The sequence below is a fragment of the Pezoporus occidentalis genome, unplaced genomic scaffold, assembly GCF_034315485.1.
Source record: "Pezoporus occidentalis ecotype Australia unplaced genomic scaffold, CSIRO_AGI_Poc_V1 ctg1050, whole genome shotgun sequence".
Taxonomy (NCBI): Eukaryota; Metazoa; Chordata; class Aves; order Psittaciformes; family Psittacidae; genus Pezoporus; species Pezoporus occidentalis.
In genome coordinates, this window is record NW_026912833.1 from 1 (window position 1) to 19,064 (window position 19,064).

The 19,064-nt window shown below is 59.8% G+C and overlaps 2 protein-coding genes across 2 annotated transcripts; both read right to left on the reverse strand.

The window, feature by feature from the left end:
- Positions 1–1,065: 1,065 nt before the first annotated feature.
- Positions 1,066–6,231, reverse strand: LOC134164282 (transforming growth factor beta-1-induced transcript 1 protein-like; the record flags this gene model as incomplete). The annotated part of the gene is made up of 7 exons (XM_062619866.1): positions 6,199–6,231; positions 5,073–5,140; positions 4,715–4,746; positions 4,069–4,160; positions 1,895–1,985; positions 1,284–1,374; positions 1,066–1,194 (listed from the first exon to the last, which is right to left on the reverse strand). Coding segments are annotated over exons 1-7 (516 nt in total), but the record flags the coding sequence as incomplete, so codon positions are not given.
- Positions 6,232–6,266: 35 nt separating this feature from the next.
- Positions 6,267–18,686, reverse strand: ARMC5 (armadillo repeat containing 5). The gene is made up of 9 exons (XM_062619880.1): positions 18,398–18,686; positions 17,308–17,415; positions 15,397–16,195; positions 13,747–14,165; positions 12,806–12,938; positions 10,477–10,867; positions 9,914–10,320; positions 8,170–8,998; positions 6,267–6,299 (listed from the first exon to the last, which is right to left on the reverse strand). The coding sequence occupies exons 1-9, from the start codon at positions 18,684–18,686 to the stop codon at positions 6,267–6,269; spliced, it is 3,408 nt and encodes a 1,135-aa protein (XP_062475864.1).
- Positions 18,687–19,064: the final 378 nt, after the last annotated feature.

Consider the following 19,064-nt stretch of genomic DNA (forward strand, 5'->3'; position numbering starts at 1 on the left):
GCGGGGCCAATGGGTGATGCGTCATGGGGGGGGGGGGAGGAGCCAATGGCGTCCTCCTTTGGCTCCCATTGGCTCCCATTGACCCCATTGACCCCATTGATCCCCATTGACTCCCATTGGCTCCCATTGACCCCCATTGACCCCCATTGACCCCCATTGACCCCCATTGACCCCATTGAACCCATTGACCCCCATTGACCCCACTGACCCCCATTGACCCCATTGAACCCATTGACCCCACTGATCCCCATTGACCCCACTGATCCCCATTGACCCCACTGACCCCCATTGAGCCCATTGAACCCATTGACCCCCATTGACCCCATTGACCCCCCCATTGACCCCCATTGACCCCATTGACCCCCATTGATGCCCCATTGATCCCCATTGACCCCCATTGACCCCCATTGACCCCCATTGACCCCCATTGACTCCCATCAACCCCATTGATCCCCATTGACCCCCATTGACCCCATTGACCCCCATCGACCCTCATCGACCCCCATTGACCCCATTGACCCCCATTGACCCCATTGATCCCCATTGACCCCCATTGACCCCCATTGACCCCACTGACCCCCATTGACCCCATTGACCCCCATTGACCCCACTGATCCCCATTGACCCCATTGACCCCATTGACCCCACTGATCCCCATTGACCCCATTGACCCCACTGATCCCCATTGATCCCCATTGACCCCACTGATCCCTATTGACCCCACTGACCCCCATTGACCCCACTGACACCCGTTGACGCCATTGACCCCCATTGATCGCCACTGATCCCCATTGACCCCACTGATCCCTTTGACACCCATTGACCCCATTAACACCCACTGATTCCCACTGACCCCTTTGACACCCACTGACCCCCATTGACCCCACTGACACCCGTTGACCCCATTGACCCCCCATTGGCACCCATTGACCCCATTAACACCCACTGCCCCCCACTGACCCCTTTGACACCCATTGACCCCATTGACCCCCCATTGGCACCCATTGACCCCATTAACACTCACTGACCCCCATTGCCCCCCACTGCCCCCCATTCCCCCCTCACCTTCCCAGCAATGGGCTTCAGGCACCCCCCGCAGGGCCCCCTGCCCCCCACGGGCACCCCCTGCCTGTCCAGGTCCTTCTGCAGCACCCGCAGCAGCGAGTCCAGGTCCTGCCCCACACTTGGGGGGCGCTGGAAACGGGTGGGGGGAGGGGGGGTTCAAGCACTTGTGGGGCCGAAGGGGCCCCGTGGGGCTCGGTGGGGCCCCCCCTTGGCCTCACCTGGTGCTGGAGGTGGAAGAGGGACAGGGAGGCCATGAGCGCGTCCAGCTCCTGCGTGGCTGCAGAGGGGGTGCCCGGGGGCGCCGCGGGCCTGAGGGGGGGGACACCCGGTTTGGGGTCAAAAAACCCGATTTTGGGGTCAAAAACCTCCAGTTTGGGGTCAAAAAACTCCAGTTTGGGGTCAAAACACTCCAGTTTGGGGTCAAAACACTCCAGTTTGGGGTCAAAATGCCCCTTTTTGTGGTCAAAAAAGCCCTTTTTTTGGGATGAAGCCGTCATATTTGGGGTGAAAAGAGCCATTTTTAGATGTAAAGTGCAAGTTTTGCAACAAAACACCCCATTTTTGGGTCAAAATCCACTTTTTTTTGTCAAAAAAACCCTCTTTTTTTGTCAAAAAACCCCTCTTTGGGGCCAAAATGCCCCTTTTTTGGGTCAAACGGCTCATATTTGGGGGTGAAAAGACCCCTATTTCGGTGAATAGAGCAAGTTCTGTAATGAAACACCCCATTTTGGGGTCAAAAATCCCCATTTTGGGGTCAACCCCCCCCCATTTTGGGGTCAAAAATCCCCAATTTTGGGGTGAAAAGCCCCGGGTTTGGGGTCCTGCTCACCCAGCTGGGGCTGCTCCATCCTCACCGGCGTCCAATGGGGCCTTCAGCTCCTCGGGGGGCTTCGAGGGGGGCAACTGGGCCAAGAGCTCATCTGAAGGGGGGGTTTGGGGTGAATAAAGAGGTTTGGGGGGCTCTGGTGTGCTTTGGGGGTGACTTGGGGGGAATTTGGGGAGATTTGGGGTGATTTGGGGTGATTTGAGGTGATTTTGAGGTGACTTGGGGGTGATTTGGGGTGAATTTGGGGAGATTTGGGGTGATTTTGGGTGATTTGAGGTGATTTTGAGGTGACTTGGGGGTGATTTGGGGAGATTTGGGGAGATTTGGGGTGATTTTGGGTGATTTGAGGTGATTTTGAGGTGACTTGTGGGTGATTTGGGGTGAATTTCGGGAGACTTGGGGGGGGTTCGGGTGACTTTGAGGTGATTTTTTGTGACTTGGGGGTGGTTTGGGCTGATTTTGGGTTTTTTTGGGTGATTTCGGGGGATTTGGGGTGATTCTGGGGTGTTTTGGGGCGGTTTTGGGGTGATTTCAGGGTGATTTGGGGTGTTTTGGGCTGATTTTGGGTGTTTTGGGTTGATTTTCGTTTTTTGGGGGCAGTTTTGGGGTGATTTCAGGGTGATTTGGGGTGTTTTGGGCTGATTTTGGGTGTTTTGGTGTGATTTTGGGGGCGGTTTTGGGGTGTTTTGGGGGTATTTTGGGGTGTTTTGGGGTGATTTTGGGCTATTTTGGGGTGTTTTGGGGTGTTTTGGGGTGATTTTGGTGCGGTTTTGGTGTGTTTTGGGGTGATTTTGGGGTGATTTTGGGGTGATTCTGGGGTGTTTTGGGGCGGTTTTGGGGTGATTTCAGGGTGATTTGGGGTGTTTTGGGCTGATTTTGGGTGTTTTGGGGTGTTTTGGGTTGATTTTCGTTTTTTTGGGGCAGTTCTGGGGTGATTTCAGGGTGATTTGGGGTGTTTTGGGCTGATTTTGGGTGTTTTGGTGTGATTTTGGGGTGTTTTGGGGCGGTTTTGGGGCGGTTTTGGGGTGTTTTGGGGTGATTTTGGGGTGTTTTGGGGTGATTTTGGGGTGTTTTTGGGTGATTTTGGGGCGGTTTTGGTGTGTTTTGGGGCGGTTTTGGGGTGATTTTGGGGTGATTTGGCTGATTTTGGTGTGTTTTGGGGTGATTTTGGTGCGGTTTTGGTGTGTTTTGGGGTGATTTTGGGGCGGTTTTGGTGTGTGTTTTGGTGTGTTTTGGGGTGATTTTGGTGTGTTTTGGGGCGGTTTTGGTGTGTTTTGGGGTGTTTTGGGGCGGTTTTGGGTGTTTTGGTGTGATTTTGGTGTGTTTTGGGGCAGCTTTGGGGTGTTTTGGGGGCGGTTTTGGGGTGTTTTGGGGTGATTTTGGGGTGTTTTGGGGTGTTTTGGGGTGATTTTGGGGTGATTTGGGGCTGTTTTGGGGTGTTTTGGGGTGATTTTGGGGTGATTTTGGGGTGATTTTGGGGTGTTTTGGGGCGGTTTTGGGGTGATTTCAGGGTGATTTGGGGTGTTTTGGGCTGATTTTGGGTGTTTTGGTGTGATTTTGGGGTGTTTTGGGGTGGCTTTGGGGTGTTTTGGGGCGGTTTTGGGGCGGTTTTGGGGTGTTTTGGGGTGATTTTGGGGTGTTTTGGGGTGATTTTGGGGTGTTTTGGGGCGGTTTTGAGGTGTTTTGGGGTGATTTTGGTGCGGTTTTGGTGTGTTTTGGGGTGATTTTGGGGTGTTTTGGGGTGATTTGGGGGCGGTTTTGGGGTGTTTTGGGGCGGTTTTGGGGTGTCTTGGGGTGATTTTGGGGTGTTTTGGGGTGATTTTGGGGTGTTTTGGGGTGATTTTGGGGCGGTTTTGGTGTGTTTTGGGGCGGTTTTGGGGTGATTTTGGGGTGATTTGGCTGATTTTGGTGTGTTTTGGGGTGATTTTGGTGCGGTTTTGGTGTGTTTTGGGGTGATTTTGGGGCGGTTTTGGTGTGATTTTGGGGCGGTTTTGGTGTGTTTTGGGGTGATTTTGGGGCGGTTTTGTGGTGATTTCAGGGTGTTTTGGGGTGTTTTGGGGTGATTTTGGTGTGTTTTGGGGCGGTTTTGGTGTGTTTTGGGGTGATTTTGGGGTGTTTTGGGGTGATTTTGGTGTGTTTTGGGGCGGTTTTGGGGTGATTTTGGGGTATTTTGGTACCTGCGATGCAGCTGTGGGTCGCGTTCAGGTCCCGCAGGAGCCGATCGAGCTCCCCAAGGCCGGGGGGGGGCGGCCGCGGCTTCTGCACTGTGCTGGGGGGGGGGGGGGGGGGGGATTGGAACAGCCCAGCATGAGCCCCCCCCCCCCAACCGCAATGGTGGCGCCCATGACCCATTGACTCCCATTGGTCCCAATTGATTCCCATTGATTCCCATTGATCCATATTGATTCCCATTGATCCCCATTGACTCCCATTGGTCCCCATTGATTCCCATTGATCCCCATTGATTCCCATTGATCCCCATTGACTCCCATTGTTCCATATTCATTCCCATTGGTCCCCATTGACTCCCATTGCCTCCCATTGATCCCCATTGATTCCCATTGATCCATATTGATTCCCATTGGTCCCCATTGACTCCCATTGATCCCCATTGATCCCCATTGGTCCCCATTGATTCCCATTGATCCCCATTGATTCCCATTGATCCCCATTGACTCCCATTGTTCCATATTCATTCCCATTGGTCCCCATTGACTCCCATTGCCTCCCATTGATCCCCATTGATCCCCATTGATTCCCATTGATCCATATTGATTCCCATTGGTCCCCATTGCCTCCCATTGGTCCCCATTGCCCCCATACCTGTAGAGCTGCTCTGTGTCACCTCCAGGCACCTGGACACCAGCACATAGAGGGTTAATGGGACATAAGGGGGTCCCCATATCCCATACTCCATATACCCCATATCCCATACTCCATATACCCCATATCCCATACCCTATATCCCATAGCCCATATACCCCGTATCCCACATCCCACACCCCACATCCCATATCCCACACCCCATATCCCATATACCCCATATCCCACATACCCCATATACCCCATATTCTACATCCCACATCCCATACCCCACATCCCATACCCCATATACCCCGTATCCCACATCCCCTACCCCACACCCCACATCATATATTCCATATTCCATTCCCATTCCCACCTTTCCACGTGGAGCGGGCTCCAGGCTCAGGTTCGATGCTGTTGTCTCCAGGTCGGCCAAGAGGGCATCTGGGGCAGTACCCATAGATCCATCCCTATGGGTCCACCCCCTATCCCATTCCCTATGGGTCCCACAGCCCCATCCCTGTGGATCCATTCCCTATGGGTCCCTCAGCCCCATCCCTATGGATCCATTCCCTATGGGTCCCACAGCCCCATCCCTATGGGTCCATTCCCTATGGGTCCCACAGCCCCATCCCTACGGATCCATTCCCTATGGGTCCCACAGCCCCATCCCTATGGATCCATTCCCTATGGGTCCCACAGCCCCATCCCTATGGATCCATTCCCTATGGGTCCCACAGCCCCATCCCTATGGATCCATTCCCTATGGGTCCCACAGCCCCATCCCTATGGGTCCATTCCCTATGGGTCCCACAGCCCCATCCCTGTGGATCCATTCCCTATGGGTCCCACAGCCCCATCCCGATGGATCCATTCCCTATGGGTCCCACAGCCCCATCCCTATGGATCCATTCCCTATGGGTCCCACAGCCCCATCCCTATGGATCCATTCCCTATGGGTCCCACAGCCCCATCCCTATGGATCCATTCCCTATGGGTCCCACAGCCCCATCCCTGTGGATCCATTCCCTATGGGTCCCACAGCCCCATCCCGATGGATCCATTCCCTATGGGTCCCACAGCCCCATCCCTATGGGTCCATTCCCTATGGGTCCCAGAGCCCCTCCCTATGGGTCCCAGAGCCCCATCCCTATGGATCCATTCCCTATGGGTCCCACAGCCCCATCCCTATGGATCCATTCCCTATGGGTCCCACAGCCCCATCCCTATGGTCCATTCCCTATGGGTCCCACAGCCCCATCCCTATGGGTCCATTCCATTCCCATTATGGGTCCCACAGCCCCATCCCTGTGGATCCATTCCCTATGGGTCCCACAGCCCCATCCCTATGGATCCATTCCCTATGGGTCCCACAGCCCCATTGGGTTCCCTATGGGTCCCACAGCCCCATCCCTATGGATCCATTCCCTATGGGTCCCACAGCCCCATCCCTATGGATCCATTCCCTATGGGTCCCACAGCCCCATCCCTATGGGTCCTACCCAGGTCCTCCATGGCCGGAGCCCTTCCCCCCCCCCCCCTTCTTTCCACCCCCCCCTTGATGACGTCATCACACGCAGGGCCCCTCCATGCCCTTATATGGCTGTGTCCGGAATGTTGGGATCCGGCCAGGAAAAGGGCGGGAAGAGGCCGGAAGTGGTTGGGAATGGGGGGGGTGGAAGGGATCCCTGCCCCATGGAATCAGTGGGGCCCAAGGCCGGGAACACCGGGGCCGTTTTGCACCTCCTTTATTGGGATCCCAGCGCTCCAACGGCGGCTCCAAAACCCCAGGAAATGAACCCAAAACCGGGTGACCCCCCCACCACCACCATGGGGGGGCCTCAATGGGCTTTATGGGGGGGGCCTATAGATCCTTATGGGCCCCCCAAGGGGGCTCCGAGCTCCTTCAGCTTCTCTGTCCCCATCAATGGGGCCTCCATTGACCCCCATGGGAAGGGTCCCCATCCATAGGTCTCATCCCATCCATAGGTTCCATCCATAGGTCCCCATCCATAGGTTCCATCCCATCCATAGGTTACATCCATAGGTCACATCCATAGGTCTCATCCGTAGGTCCCCATCCATAGGTCTCATCCATAGGTCTCATCCCATCCATAGGTTCCATCCATAGGTTCCATCCCATCCATAGGTCCCCATCCATAGGTCCCATCCATAGGTCTCATCCCATCCATAGGTTCCATCCCATCCATAGGTCTCATCCCATCCATAGGTCTCATCCATAGGTCCCCATCCATAGGTTCCATCCCATCCATAGGTCCCATTCCCCACATTCAGAGCAGTCCTTCGGAGGTGGAGGCCCCATAGGGGACCCCCAAGTCATGGCCCAGGTCCATTAGGCCCTTATGGGGGTCCCTATGGGGCTCCTGTGGCTCTTCGAGGTCCTTAGGGGGGTCTCTATGGGGGTCCATTAGGTCTTTATGTGGGTCCTGAGGGGGGTCCCCTAGGTCCCTATGGGGCTCCTGTAGCTCTTCGAGGTCCTCACAGGGCTCCCTTAGGTCCTTATGGGGGTCCCTATAGCAGTTGCTTAAGTCCGCATGGGGTTCCCTATGTGGGTCCCTATGGGGTTCCTTTAGGTCCCTGTGGTGCTCCTGTAGCTCTCTGAGGTCCTTATAGGGTTCCCTTAGGTCCCTATGTGGGTCCCTATGTGGCTCGCTTAGGTCCCTATGGGTGTCCCTATGGGGTTCCCTATGTGGGTCCCTATGGGGCTTGCGTAGATCCCTATGGGGCTCACTTAGGTCCCTATGCGGGTCCCTATGGGGTTCACTTAGGTCCCTATGTGGGTCCCTATGGGGTTCACTTAGGTCCTTATGGGGGTCCCAATGGGGTTCCCTATGGGGCTCCCTTAGGTCCCTCTGTGGCTCTCTCTGTGGGTCCCTCTGGGTCTCCCTTAGGTCCCTCTGGGGCTCCCTTAGGTCCCCATAGGGCTCCCTGAGGTCCCTATGGGTGTCCCTTAGGTCCCTTTGTGGGTCCCTCTGTGGCTCCCTATGGGTGTCCCTTATTTCCCTCTGTGGGTCCCTCTGTGGCTCTCTCTGTGGGTCCCTATGGGTCTCTCTTAGGTCCCTCTGTGGCTCTCTCTGTGGGTCCCTGTGGGGCTCTCTCTGTGGGTCCCTGTGGGTCTCTCTCTGTGGGTCCCTATGGGTCTCTCTCTGTGGGTCCCTGTGGGTCTCTCTCTGTGGGTCCCTGTGGGTCTCTCTCTGTGGGTCCCTGTGGGTCTCTCTCTGTGGGTCCCTGTGGGTCTCTCTCTGTGGGTCCCTATGGGTCTCTCTGTGGGTCTCTCTCTGTGGGTCCCCGTGGGTCTGGCTTGGGTCCCATTGCGGGTCCTGGAGCTCCGCGTGGTTCCCCGCGAGGCGCTCCCACAGCTCCGTGTAGGGCCCCCCATAGCCGCCCCCCTCCTCCCCCTCCCCCTCCCCCTCCTCCTCCTCCTCGTCCTCCTCCTCCCCGCCCTCCCCCACCCCGAACCCCTCCTCCAGGTCCCCGTCCCCCTCCCCTGCCCCCCTCAGCACCAGGGGGTCCCCCCCCCACCCCGCCCCCATCTCCAGCCCCTCCTCCCCCCCGCCCCCCCGCCGCGGGTCGATGGCTCCCATGAGCGCCTGCGCCAGGAGCCGCGGGCTCCGCGCGCGCGCCGCCGCCGCCCCGAGCCGGCGCGCCACGCGCTGGGGCGCCCCCTGCAGGAGCGCGCGCGCCGCCCGCCGCGCCAGCGCCGCCGACCCCCAGCGCTCCGCCAGCGCCCACAGCGCGCCCGGCGCCGCGCGCACCCCCGCCGCCACCGCCGCCTCCAGGGGGCGCTGCTCCCGCAGCAGGAACCGGCGCGCCAGCGCCAACGCGGCTCCCGCCACGCCGGGGGCGAGCGGCGAGGCCCAGAGCGGGCAGGAGCGGCGGCGGCAGCCGTGCAGGAAGTGCAGCAGCAGCAGCAGCGGCGCCGCGGGGGCGCAGCCCAGAGACACCCAAGCCCGGCGGCCCTCCGAGAAGCGGCCCCCCAGCATGGCGCCCAGCACCGGCGACGAGGCCGAGAGCGCCGAGCGAGACGCGGGCAGCGGGCGGGAGCGCGGCGGGCGGCCCGACGGCAGCACCGCCAGGTCGTGCGGGGACAGGGAGTACGGGCACGGGGCAGCGGGGCGGCGGAGCGGAGGCTGCGGCGGAGCCAGAGGCGAGGCCGCGGGAGGTAATAGGGAGCGGTTGGGAGGCAATGGGGAGGCACTGGGAGGCAATGCAGACCCATCGGGAGCCAACGGGGAGGCACTGGGAGCCAATGCAGACCCATTGGGAGCCAACGGGGAGGCACTGGGAGCCAACAGGGGTGCGTTGGGAGCCAATGCAGACCCATTGGGAGCCAATAGGGATGCATTGGGAGCCAATGCAGACCCATCGGGAGCCAATAAGGATGCATTGGGAGCCAACGGGGATGCATTGGGAGCCAATAGGGATGCGTTGGGAGCCAATGCAGACCCATTGGGAGCCAATAGGGATGCATTGGGAGCCAATGGAGACCCATCGGGAGCCAACGGGGAGGCACTGGGAGCCAACAGGGATGCGTTGGGAGCCAATGCAGACCCATTGGGAGCCAATAGGGATGCATTGGGAGCCAATGGAAACCCATCGGGAGCCAACGGGGAGGCACTGGGAGCCAACAGGGATGCGTTGGGAGCCAATGGAAACCCATCGGGAGCCAACGGGGATGCATTGGGATCCAATAGGGATGCGTTGGGAGCCAATGGAAACCCATCGGGAGCCAATAGGGATGCATTGGGAGCCAACGGGGAGGCATTGGGAGTCAACGGGGATGGGTGGGCAGCCAATAGGGATGCATTGGGAACCAATGGAGATGGGTTAGTAGCCAATGGGAATGGGTTGGGAGGCAATGGGGATGCATTGGGAGCCAATGGAGACCCATTGGGAGCCAATAGGGATGCATTGGGAGCCAATGCAGACCCATCGGGAGCCAACGGGGAGGCACTGGGAGCCAATAGGGATGCGTTGGGAGCCAATGCAGACCCATTGGGAGCCAATAGGGATGCATTGGGAGCCAACGGGGATGCATTGGGAGTCAATGGAGAAGGGTTGCAAGTCAATGGAGTCCCATCGGGAGCCAATAGGGATGCATTGGGAGCCAATGGAGACCCATCGGGAGCCAATAGGGATGCATTGGGAGCCAATGGAAACCCATTGGGAGCCAATAGGGACGCACTGGAACCCAACAGGGACGCATTGGAACCTAATGGGGATGCACTAGAAGAGGTGGGAGATGCATTGGAACTCAATGGAGATGGGCTGGAGGTTGGGAATGGGGTGGGAAATGCATTGGAACCCAATGGAGATCCACTGGGACCCAATGGGGATGGACTGGCACCCAATGGGGATGCGTTGGAAGAGGCGGGAGATGGGATGGAGCTTGGGAAGAGGCTGGGCGATGCATTGGGACCCAATGGAGATGGGATGGGAGAGGTCGGGAATGGGTGGGCAGGGACAGGAGGGGCACTGGAGCCCCCCCCATCCCCACTGGGGCTCTGGGCCCCCCCCGCGCCGCCGTGCGGCAGAGGGGACAGGAGCGGGGGGAGGCGGCTCCCGAAGCCCCACGGCTCCATGGGGCTGGGCCCAGCGGAGACCTGTGGGGGAGAGAGGTGTGGGGGTCAGTGGGGTCTATGGGGTGCCTGTGGGTGTCTATAGGGGTTTACGGGCACCTTTATGGTACTGATACCTATAGGGTATCCATAGGGTGCCTACAGGGTACCCATAGGTCTCTCTACCCCCCAGCCCCATACCTCATCCTTGCTGCCTTGCTCCAGAGCATCCTCCGCTGCCGTGTCCCTAGGATCCATCGCCGTGTCCTTAGTGTGTCCTAGCGTGTCCTTAGCGTGTCCTGGCGTGTTCACAGGATGCATTGCCGTGTCCTTAGCGTGCTCTGCCGTGTCCTTATCATGTTCCGGTGTGTCCATAGGATCCATTGCCGTGTCCATCGGATCCATTGCCGTGTCCATAGCGTGTTGCAGCGTGTCCTTGGCGTGTGCCCGCAGGAGGGCGATGGCGTCGGCCGCGTACAGGAGGAAGCCGGGGGGGGGCTCGTAGGGGGAGCCGGGGCCCTGGGCCACGGCCGAGAGCAGCAGGGCCACGCCCCCCCCGCCCCACAGCAGCTCGTGGGCCGGGGACGAGGGCCTGCACACGCCAAGGACACGCCAACGTCATGCTAAGGACACGCTAAGGGGAGCGGGGAGGCAGCTGGGGGGGGGTAATGGGGGTCTATGGGGTGTCGTCTATAGATATCTATAGGGCCCTATGGGGTGTCTATGGGGCTCTATAGGTGTCCATACTCACCTGGCAATGAAGGGCAGCGAAGCGGCGCACGCCAGCCGCTATCAGTGGGTATCTATAAGGCTCTATGGGGTATCTGTGGGGTGTCTATGGGGCTTGGTACTCACTCAGCAGTGAGGGGCAGCACAGTGGCACACGCCAGCTGGCATCAATGGGTATCTATAAGGCTCTATGGGGTATCTGTGGGTCTCTATAGGTCTCTATGGGTCTCGGTACTCACTTGGCAATGAGGGGCAGCGCAGTGGCACAGCCAGCTGGCATCAGTGGATATCTACAAGGCTCTATGGGGTATCTATGGGGTATCTGTGGGGTATCTATGGGTCTCGGTACTCACTCGGCAATGAGGGGCAGCGCAGTGGCGCACGCCAGCTGGCATCAATGGGTATCTATAAGGCTCTATGGAGTACCTATGGGGCTCTATGGGGTACCTATGGGGCTCTATGGGTCTCGGTACTCACTCGGCAATGAGGGGCAGCGCAGTGGTGCACACCAGCTGCTATCAATGGGTATCTATAAGGCTCTATGGGGCATCTATGGAGTACCTATGGGGCTCTATGGGGTACCTATGGGGCTCTATGGGGTATCAATGGGGCTCTATGGGTCTCGGTACTCACTCGGCAATGAGGGGCAGCGCAGTGGCGCACGCCAGCTGCTATCAATGGGTATCTATAAGGCTCTATGGGGTACCTATGGGGCTCTATGGGGTATCTATGGGGCTCTGTGGGGTATCAATGGGGCTCTATGGGTCTCGGTACTCACTCGGCAATGAGGGGCAGCGCAGTGGCGCACACCAGCTGCTATCAATGGGTATCTATAAGGCTCTATGGGTTATCTATGGGGCTCTATAGGGTATCTATGGGGCTCTATGGGGTATCAATGGGGCTCTATGGGTCCCGGTACTCACTCGGCAATGAGGGGCAGCGCAGTGGCGCACGCCAGGTGCTATCAATGGGTATCTATAAGGCTCTATGGGGCTCTATGGGGTATCAATGGGGCTCTATGGGTCCCGGTACTCACTCGGCAATGAGGGGCAGCGCAGTGGCGCACGCCAGGTGCTATCAATGGGTATCTATAAGGCTCTATGGGGTATCTATGGGGTATCTATAAGGCTCTATGGGGTATCAATGGGGCTCTATGGGTCCCGGTACTCACTCGGCAATGAGGGGCAGCGCAGTGGCGCACACCAGCTGCTATCAATGGGTATCTATAAGGCTCTATGGGGTACCTATGGGGCTCTATGGGGTATCAATGGGGCTCTATGGGTCTCGGTACTCACTCGGCAATGAGGGGCAGCGCAGTGGCGCACGCCAGGTGCTATCAATGGGTATCTATAAGGCTCTATGGGGTATCTATGGGGTACCTATGGGGCTCTGTGGGGTATCAATGGGGCTCTATGGGTCCCGGGGTCACTCGGCAATGAGGGGCAGCGCAGTGGCGCACACCAGCTGCTATCAATGGGTATCTATAAGGCTCTATGGGGTACCTATGGGGCTCTATGGGGTATCAATGGGGCTCTATGGGTCTCGGTACTCACTCGGCAATGAGGGGCAGCGCAGTGGCGCACGCCAGGTGCTATCAATGGGTATCTATAAGGCTCTATGGGGCTCTATGGGGTACCTATGGGGCTCTGTGGGGTATCAATGGGGCTCTATGGGTCCCGGTACTCACTCGGCAATGAGGGGCAGCGCAGTGGCGCACGCCAGGTGCTATCAATGGGTATCTATAAGGCTCTATGGGTTATCTATGGGGTATCAATGGGGCTCTATGGGTCTCGGTACTCACCCGGCAATGAGGGGCAGCGCAGTGGCGCACGCCAGCCGCGCGGGGGCGCTCCCGCAGCGCATCATGTGCGTCAGGAGCCCGACGCCGAACGGGGCCGCGGCCACGGCAGCCACGGTGCGGAGCAGAGCCTCGCCTGCAGGGGGCGACAGAGAGAGCCCCACAGCGCCCTATAGCACCCATAGAGCCCCACAGAGCCCTATAGCGCCCATACAGCCCCATAGCACCCATAGAGCCCCACAGAGCCCTATAGCACCCATAGAGCCCCACAGAGCCCTATAGCGCCCATAGAGCCCCACAGCGCCCTATAGCACCCATAGAGCCCCACAGCGCCCATAGAGCCCCACAGCGCCCTATAGCGCCCATAGAGCCCCACAGCGCCCTATAGCGCCCATAGAGCCCTACAGCACCCATACAGCCCCATAGCACCCATAGAGCCCGAGAGCCCTACAGCACCCATAGAGCCCCCCTTATATCCCCATATACCCTATATCCCCCCATCCCCTTATAGCCCCTTATATCACCCCTATCTCCCTCCAAAGACCCCTTTATCCCTCCCTATAACCCCCCATATCCCTCCTATAGACCCCTATGTACTGCCCTATATCTCCCCTATAGACCACCCCATATCCCCCCATACCCCCATATCCCCCCATAGACCCCCATATCTCCCCCATAGACCCCCATAGCCCCCCCATATCCCCCCATAGACCCCTATATCCCCCCCATAGGAACCCCATATCCCCCCCATAGACCCCCATATCCCCCCATAGACCCCCATATCCCCCCCATATCCCCCCCATAGACCCCCATATCCCCCCATAGACCCCCATATCCCCCCCATAGACCCCCATATCCCCCCCATATCCCCCCCATATCCCCCCCATATCCCCCCCCATGACCCCCACATCCCCCCCCCACAGACGCCCCCCCCATGCCCTCACCGAGCTCCCTGCGGGCTCTCCCCTCCCCCCCCAGCACGAGCCGGCTCCGCAGCAGGGAGGGGACGAACCCGCGCACGAGCGCGCCCAGGAAGGGGGCGTGGCCCAGGACGCGCTGCAGGAGCCGCGCCAGCACCGGGGAAAGGGGCGTGGCCGCCCCGCCCCTGGCCCCGCCCCCCAGGGCCCGCAGGAGCCCCCCCAGCACCGCGGGCTCCAGCAGCGCCGGGCTCGGCTCCGCGCGCAGCCCCAGCCGCGACAGCAGCAGCAGGATCGGGCCCCGACGGCCACGCCCCCAGCGCCACGGCCCCGCCCCCTGCGGCAGGGCCAGAGGGGGGAGGGGCGGGTAATGGGGAGGGGGCGAGCAGGAGGGAGGCGGGGGAGGGGAGGGAGGCGGCGAGAGGGATTCCGAGAGCAGCCAGGACCTGCGGGAGGAAGAGAGAGGTGGGAGGCGTTAGGGAGCCAATGGGAGCCAATGGGACCCATTAGGGATCCACTGGGATCCACCAGGGATCAGCTGGGATCCAGTGGGGATCCACTTGGGATCCGTAATGGATCAATTGGGATCCACTCGGGATCAGCCAGTGATCAATTGGGATCCATCAGGGATCAGCTGGGATCCAGTGGAATCTATCAGGGATCAGCCGGGATCCAGTGGGATCTATCAGGGATCAGCTGGGATCCATTGGGATCAGTGGAGATCCACTTGGGATCCGCCAGGGACCAATTGGGATCCATTCGGGATCAGCCAGTGATCAATTGGGATCCACTTGGCATCAGCTGGGATCCATTGGGATCAGTGGGGATCCGTCAGGGATCAATTTGGGATCAGCTGGGATCCATACGAGAACCGTTAGGGATCAGCTGGGATCCATTAGCGAGCCTTTGGGATCCGTTAGGGATCCATTCGTGATGCATTAGGACCCATTAGGGATCATCAGCGATCCATTAGAGATCCAATGCGGAGGCAACAAGGATCAATAGGGATCCGTTACAGACCATTACGCGTCCATTGGGATCTGATAGGGACGTGTTAGGGATCCTTACGGATCATTAGGGATCCGATAGGGAGCCAACAGGAATCAATTAGGGACCATTAGAGATCCATCAGGAATGCCTTAGGACCCGTTAGGGACCGTTAGGGATCAACTAGGGAGCACTAGAGACCCATAAAAACACATTAGGGACCACTAATGACCATTAGAGATCCATAACGAACCATTAGGAACTCATTAGAAACCCATTAGGGATCACTAACGACCATTAGGGATCCATTATAACCCTTTAGGGATCCATAGGGAACCCGTTAGGGATCCATTAGCCATCATTGGGGATCAATCAGGGACCAGTTAAGGATCATTAGGAACCCTAAAGAGCCCATTAGGAACAATGAGAACCCCCATCCCACCATCTCCCATCCATCCCAACCCTATCCCAACCCCACTCTACCTCCATCCATCCCCATTCCATCACCTCCCAACCCCATCCCATCCCACCCCATCACCCCCATTCCATCTCCATCACCTCCCAACCCCACCCCACCACCTCCATCCATCCCCATTCCATCTCCATCACCTCCCAACCCCACCCCACCACCTCCATCCACCCCCATTCCATCTCCATCACCTCCCAACCCCATCCCATCCCATCCCTCACCGCAGCCCCCGGAAGCTCCCGGTGGCCGCCCTGTTCTGCTCCGTCACATCCCTGGGCTGGTCGCAGGACGCGGCCGCTTCCTCCTCCTCCTCGTCGTCCTCGTCGTCCTCGTCCTCGCCGTCCCCCGGCTCCTCCATTCCCTGCAGCAGCTCCACCAGCACCGGCACCGCTCCCAGCGCCTCCAGGGCCTCCAGCGCCTCCTGGTCGTAGGCGAAGGCCGCCAGCGCCAGCAGGATGCGGCCCCTGCTCGCCTCGCCCTGGGGCCGCTCCAGGCCCCGCAGCAGCAGCTCCAGGCCGCCGCCGGCGCGGATGCGGACGCGGTTCACGGCCTCCCGGCACAGGAGGCAGAGGGCGCGGAGGGCGCCGGCTCCGTCGGGAAGCTCCCGGCTCCGGCGCAGCTCCTCCAGCACCGGCTCCACGGCGCCGGCCGCCCCCAGCGCCGGGCGCAGGGTGCCCAGGGCGCAGGCGTTGGCGATGGCGCCCAGCGCCGGGCACCGCAGCTCCGCCTTGGGCTGCGCCGCCAGGGCCGCCAGCGCCGGCAGCGCCGGGAGCAGGTCCGGCAGCGCGGCGCAGGGCGGCTGCGTGAGCGCGCGCAGGGCGCGGGCCAGCGACGGGGCAGCGGGGTGGGACGCGGGCAGCGCCGCCAGGCGCGAGGCCAGAGCCGCCACCGCGCCGCAGGAGGCCAGCGAGCGCCGGTGGCACGGAGCCGAGCCCAGGATGCGCAGGGCGCGAGCGGCGCCGTGCAGGCACGAGGCCGAGCCGCAGGAGAGGCACAGGGAGACCAGGAGGGGGGCGGCACCTGTGGGGAATGGGGGGGGGGGAGCAGTGGGAGCCCCTATGGGGAGCAACAGAAGCCCCTATGGGGAGCAGTGGGAGCCCCTATGGGGAGCAGTGGCAGCCCTATGGAGAGCAATAGAAGCCCCTATGGGGAGCAGTGGGAGCCCTATGGGGAGCAGTGGGAGCCCCTATGGGGAGCAGTGGGAGCCCTATGGGGAGCAGTGGGAGCCCCTATGGGGAGCAATAGGAGCCCTATGGGGAGCAATAGAAGCCCCTATGGAGAGCAATGGGAGCCCTATGGAGAGCAATGGGAGCCCCTATGGAGAGCAATAGGAGCCCTATGGGGAGCAGTGGGAGCCCTATGGGGAGCAGTGGGAGCCCTATGGGGAGCAATAGGAACCCTATGGGGAGCAATGGGAGCCCTATGGGGAGCAGTGGGAGCCCCTATGGGGAGCAGTGGGAGCCCCTATGGAGAGCAATAGAAGCCCCTATGGATAGCAATAGGAACCCTATGGGGAGCAATGGGAGCCCTATGGGGAGCAGTGGGAGCCCTATGGGGAGCAGTGGGAGCCCTATGGGGAGCAGTGGGAGCCCCTATGGAGAGCAATAGAAGCCCCTATGGAGAGCAATGGGAGCCCTGTGGGGAGCAGTGGAAGCCCTATGGGGAGCAATGGGAGCCCCTATGGGGAGTTATGGCAGCCCTATGGAGAGCAATGGGAGCCCCTATGGGGAGCAATGGCAGCTCTATGGAGAGCATTGGGAGCCCCTATGGGGAGCAATGGGAGCCCCTATGGGGAGCAATGGCAGCCCTATGGAGAGCAATGGGAGCCCTATGGATACCAAAGGGAACCCTACGGAAAACAATGGGAGTCCTATGCGTACCAAACGGGTCCCTATGGGCACCAAACAAACCCCTATGAATACCCCATAGCCCCCCACAGGACCCCATTAGCCCAGAGAGGGGTGGGCGTGTCCTCGGCTGACCCCGCCCCCTGCAGGCCGCGCAGCAAACCCCTGCCTGCACCCCCATAGACACCCAGTAGAACCCCCCAGACCCCTATAGAAACCCCACAGACCCCCATAACCCCCCACAGACCCCCCATAGCGCCCCACAGACCACCCCATGGCCCTCACCAGCCTCGAGGATGTCGCGGGCGCCCTCAGGCTCCAGGGCCAGGTTTGCCAGGGTCCGAACCACGCGGGAGAGGACGCACTCGGGGCCGGGCAGGGAGAGGAGCGACACTGGGGGGGGGGGCAATGGGATCAGTGGGGTAATGGGGGTCAATAGGATCAATGGGGTAATGGGTGTCAATGGGATCATAGGATCAATGGGGTAATGGGTGTCAATGGGATCAATGGGGTAATGGGGGTCAATAGGATCAATGGGGTAATGGGTGTCAATAGGATCAATGGGGTAATGGGGGTCAATGGTATCACTGGGTTAATGGGGGTCAATAGGATCACTGGGGTAATGGGGGTCAACGGGATCACTGGGGTAATGGGGGTCAATGGTATCACTGGGGTAATGGGGGTCAATGGGATCACTGGGGTAATGGGGGTCTATGAGGTCATTTTACCCCATTGCCCCCCATTTTAACTCCATTTCACGCCACTTTAACCCATTTTAAGCCAATTTTATCCTATTTCCCCCACATTTTACCCCATTTTACCATTTTAACCCCATTTCCCCACTTGGTTTACCCAATTTCCCCATTTAAGTCCATCCCCCCCCATTTCTTCCCCTATTTTACCCCATTTCCACCCTCCTTTCCCTCCTTCCCTCCTTTAACCCCATTTCCCCCTCATTTCCCCATTTTAACCCCATTTTTACCTCATTCCCCCCGTTTTAACCCCATTTCTCGCAATTTCCTCTCATTTCCCCCCTCATTCGCCCTATTTCCCTCGCATTTTTACCAAATTTCCCCCCATTCCCGTCCCCTTCTCGCATTCCCCATTCCCCCCACTTCCCCATTTTACCCCCATTCCTATCCCCATTCCCCCCTTATTTTACCCCATTCTTACCCCCATTCCCCCCCTTATTTTACCCACGCTTTTACCCCATTCTTACCCCCATTTCACCCCCATTCTTACCCCATTCCCCCCCCATTCTTACCCCCATTTTTACCTCCGGTTTTACCCCATTCTTACCCCCATTTCCCCTCCATTCTTACCCCCATTCCCCCTCTATTTTCCCCCCATTCCCCCGCCGCTCCCCGCCCCTCACCGAGCTCTCTGTGCGCGCCCATGTCCCTCGCCTGCCTCCTGCAGCCCCGCTCCGTGCAGAGGTTCCCGAGCACGCTCAGCGCCAGCTCCAGCTCCGCTCCCAGCACCGGGCCCGGGCCCGGGCCCCGCAGCAGCGCCACGAGGGCCCCGACCCCGCCCCGCTCCCGGATGCGGGCGGCGCCGCCGGGACCCCGCGAGTGCCGGGACCGGAGCGCGCTCAGAGCCCGACGGAGCCGCGGCCCCGCCGAGCCCCGCAGAGCCGACACGCACCAGGCCAGCGGCTCCGCCATGGCGGCGGCGCGACACTGCCGGAAAGCGAGCGACGGGAGGGAGGGGCCAATGGGAGCGGAGCGGAGGGGTGAGGGAGGGAGGGGATTGGCTGAGGGAAGGGGGGAAAGGCGGGGCTAAGCGGGCGAGCAGCGGCAGAGCGGCTCCGACTTGGCGGCGGCGCGACGCTGCCGGAAAGCGAGCGAGGGGAGGGGACTGCGCGGGGAGGGAGGGGCCAAAAGGGAGAGAGGGGATTGGGTGAGGGAAAAGGGGAGGGTGGGGTTAAGGGAGGAGGAACACGATTGGAGGAAAGCGGAAGGGATGGGCCAATGGGAGGGGAAGGGAGGGGTTAAGGGAGGAAGGGGATTGGGTGAGGGCAAAGGGATGAGCCAATGGGAGGG

Excerpts from the sequence above, each read along its gene's own strand:
- ARMC5 (XM_062619880.1), bottom strand. The coding sequence starts at position 18,686 with ATGGCGGAGCCGCTGGCCTGGTGCGTGTCGGCTCTGCGGGGCTCGGCG. Across the intron at positions 16,196-17,307 it reads CCGCGACATCCTCGAGGCTG|GTGCCGCCCCCCTCCTGGTC; the intron begins GTGAGGGCCATG and ends CATTCCCCACAG. Across the intron at positions 8,999-9,913 it reads TTAGGTTCCAATGCGTCCCT|TGCCTCCCCGTTGGCTCCCA; the intron begins GTTGGGTTCCAG and ends GTTGGCTCCCAG.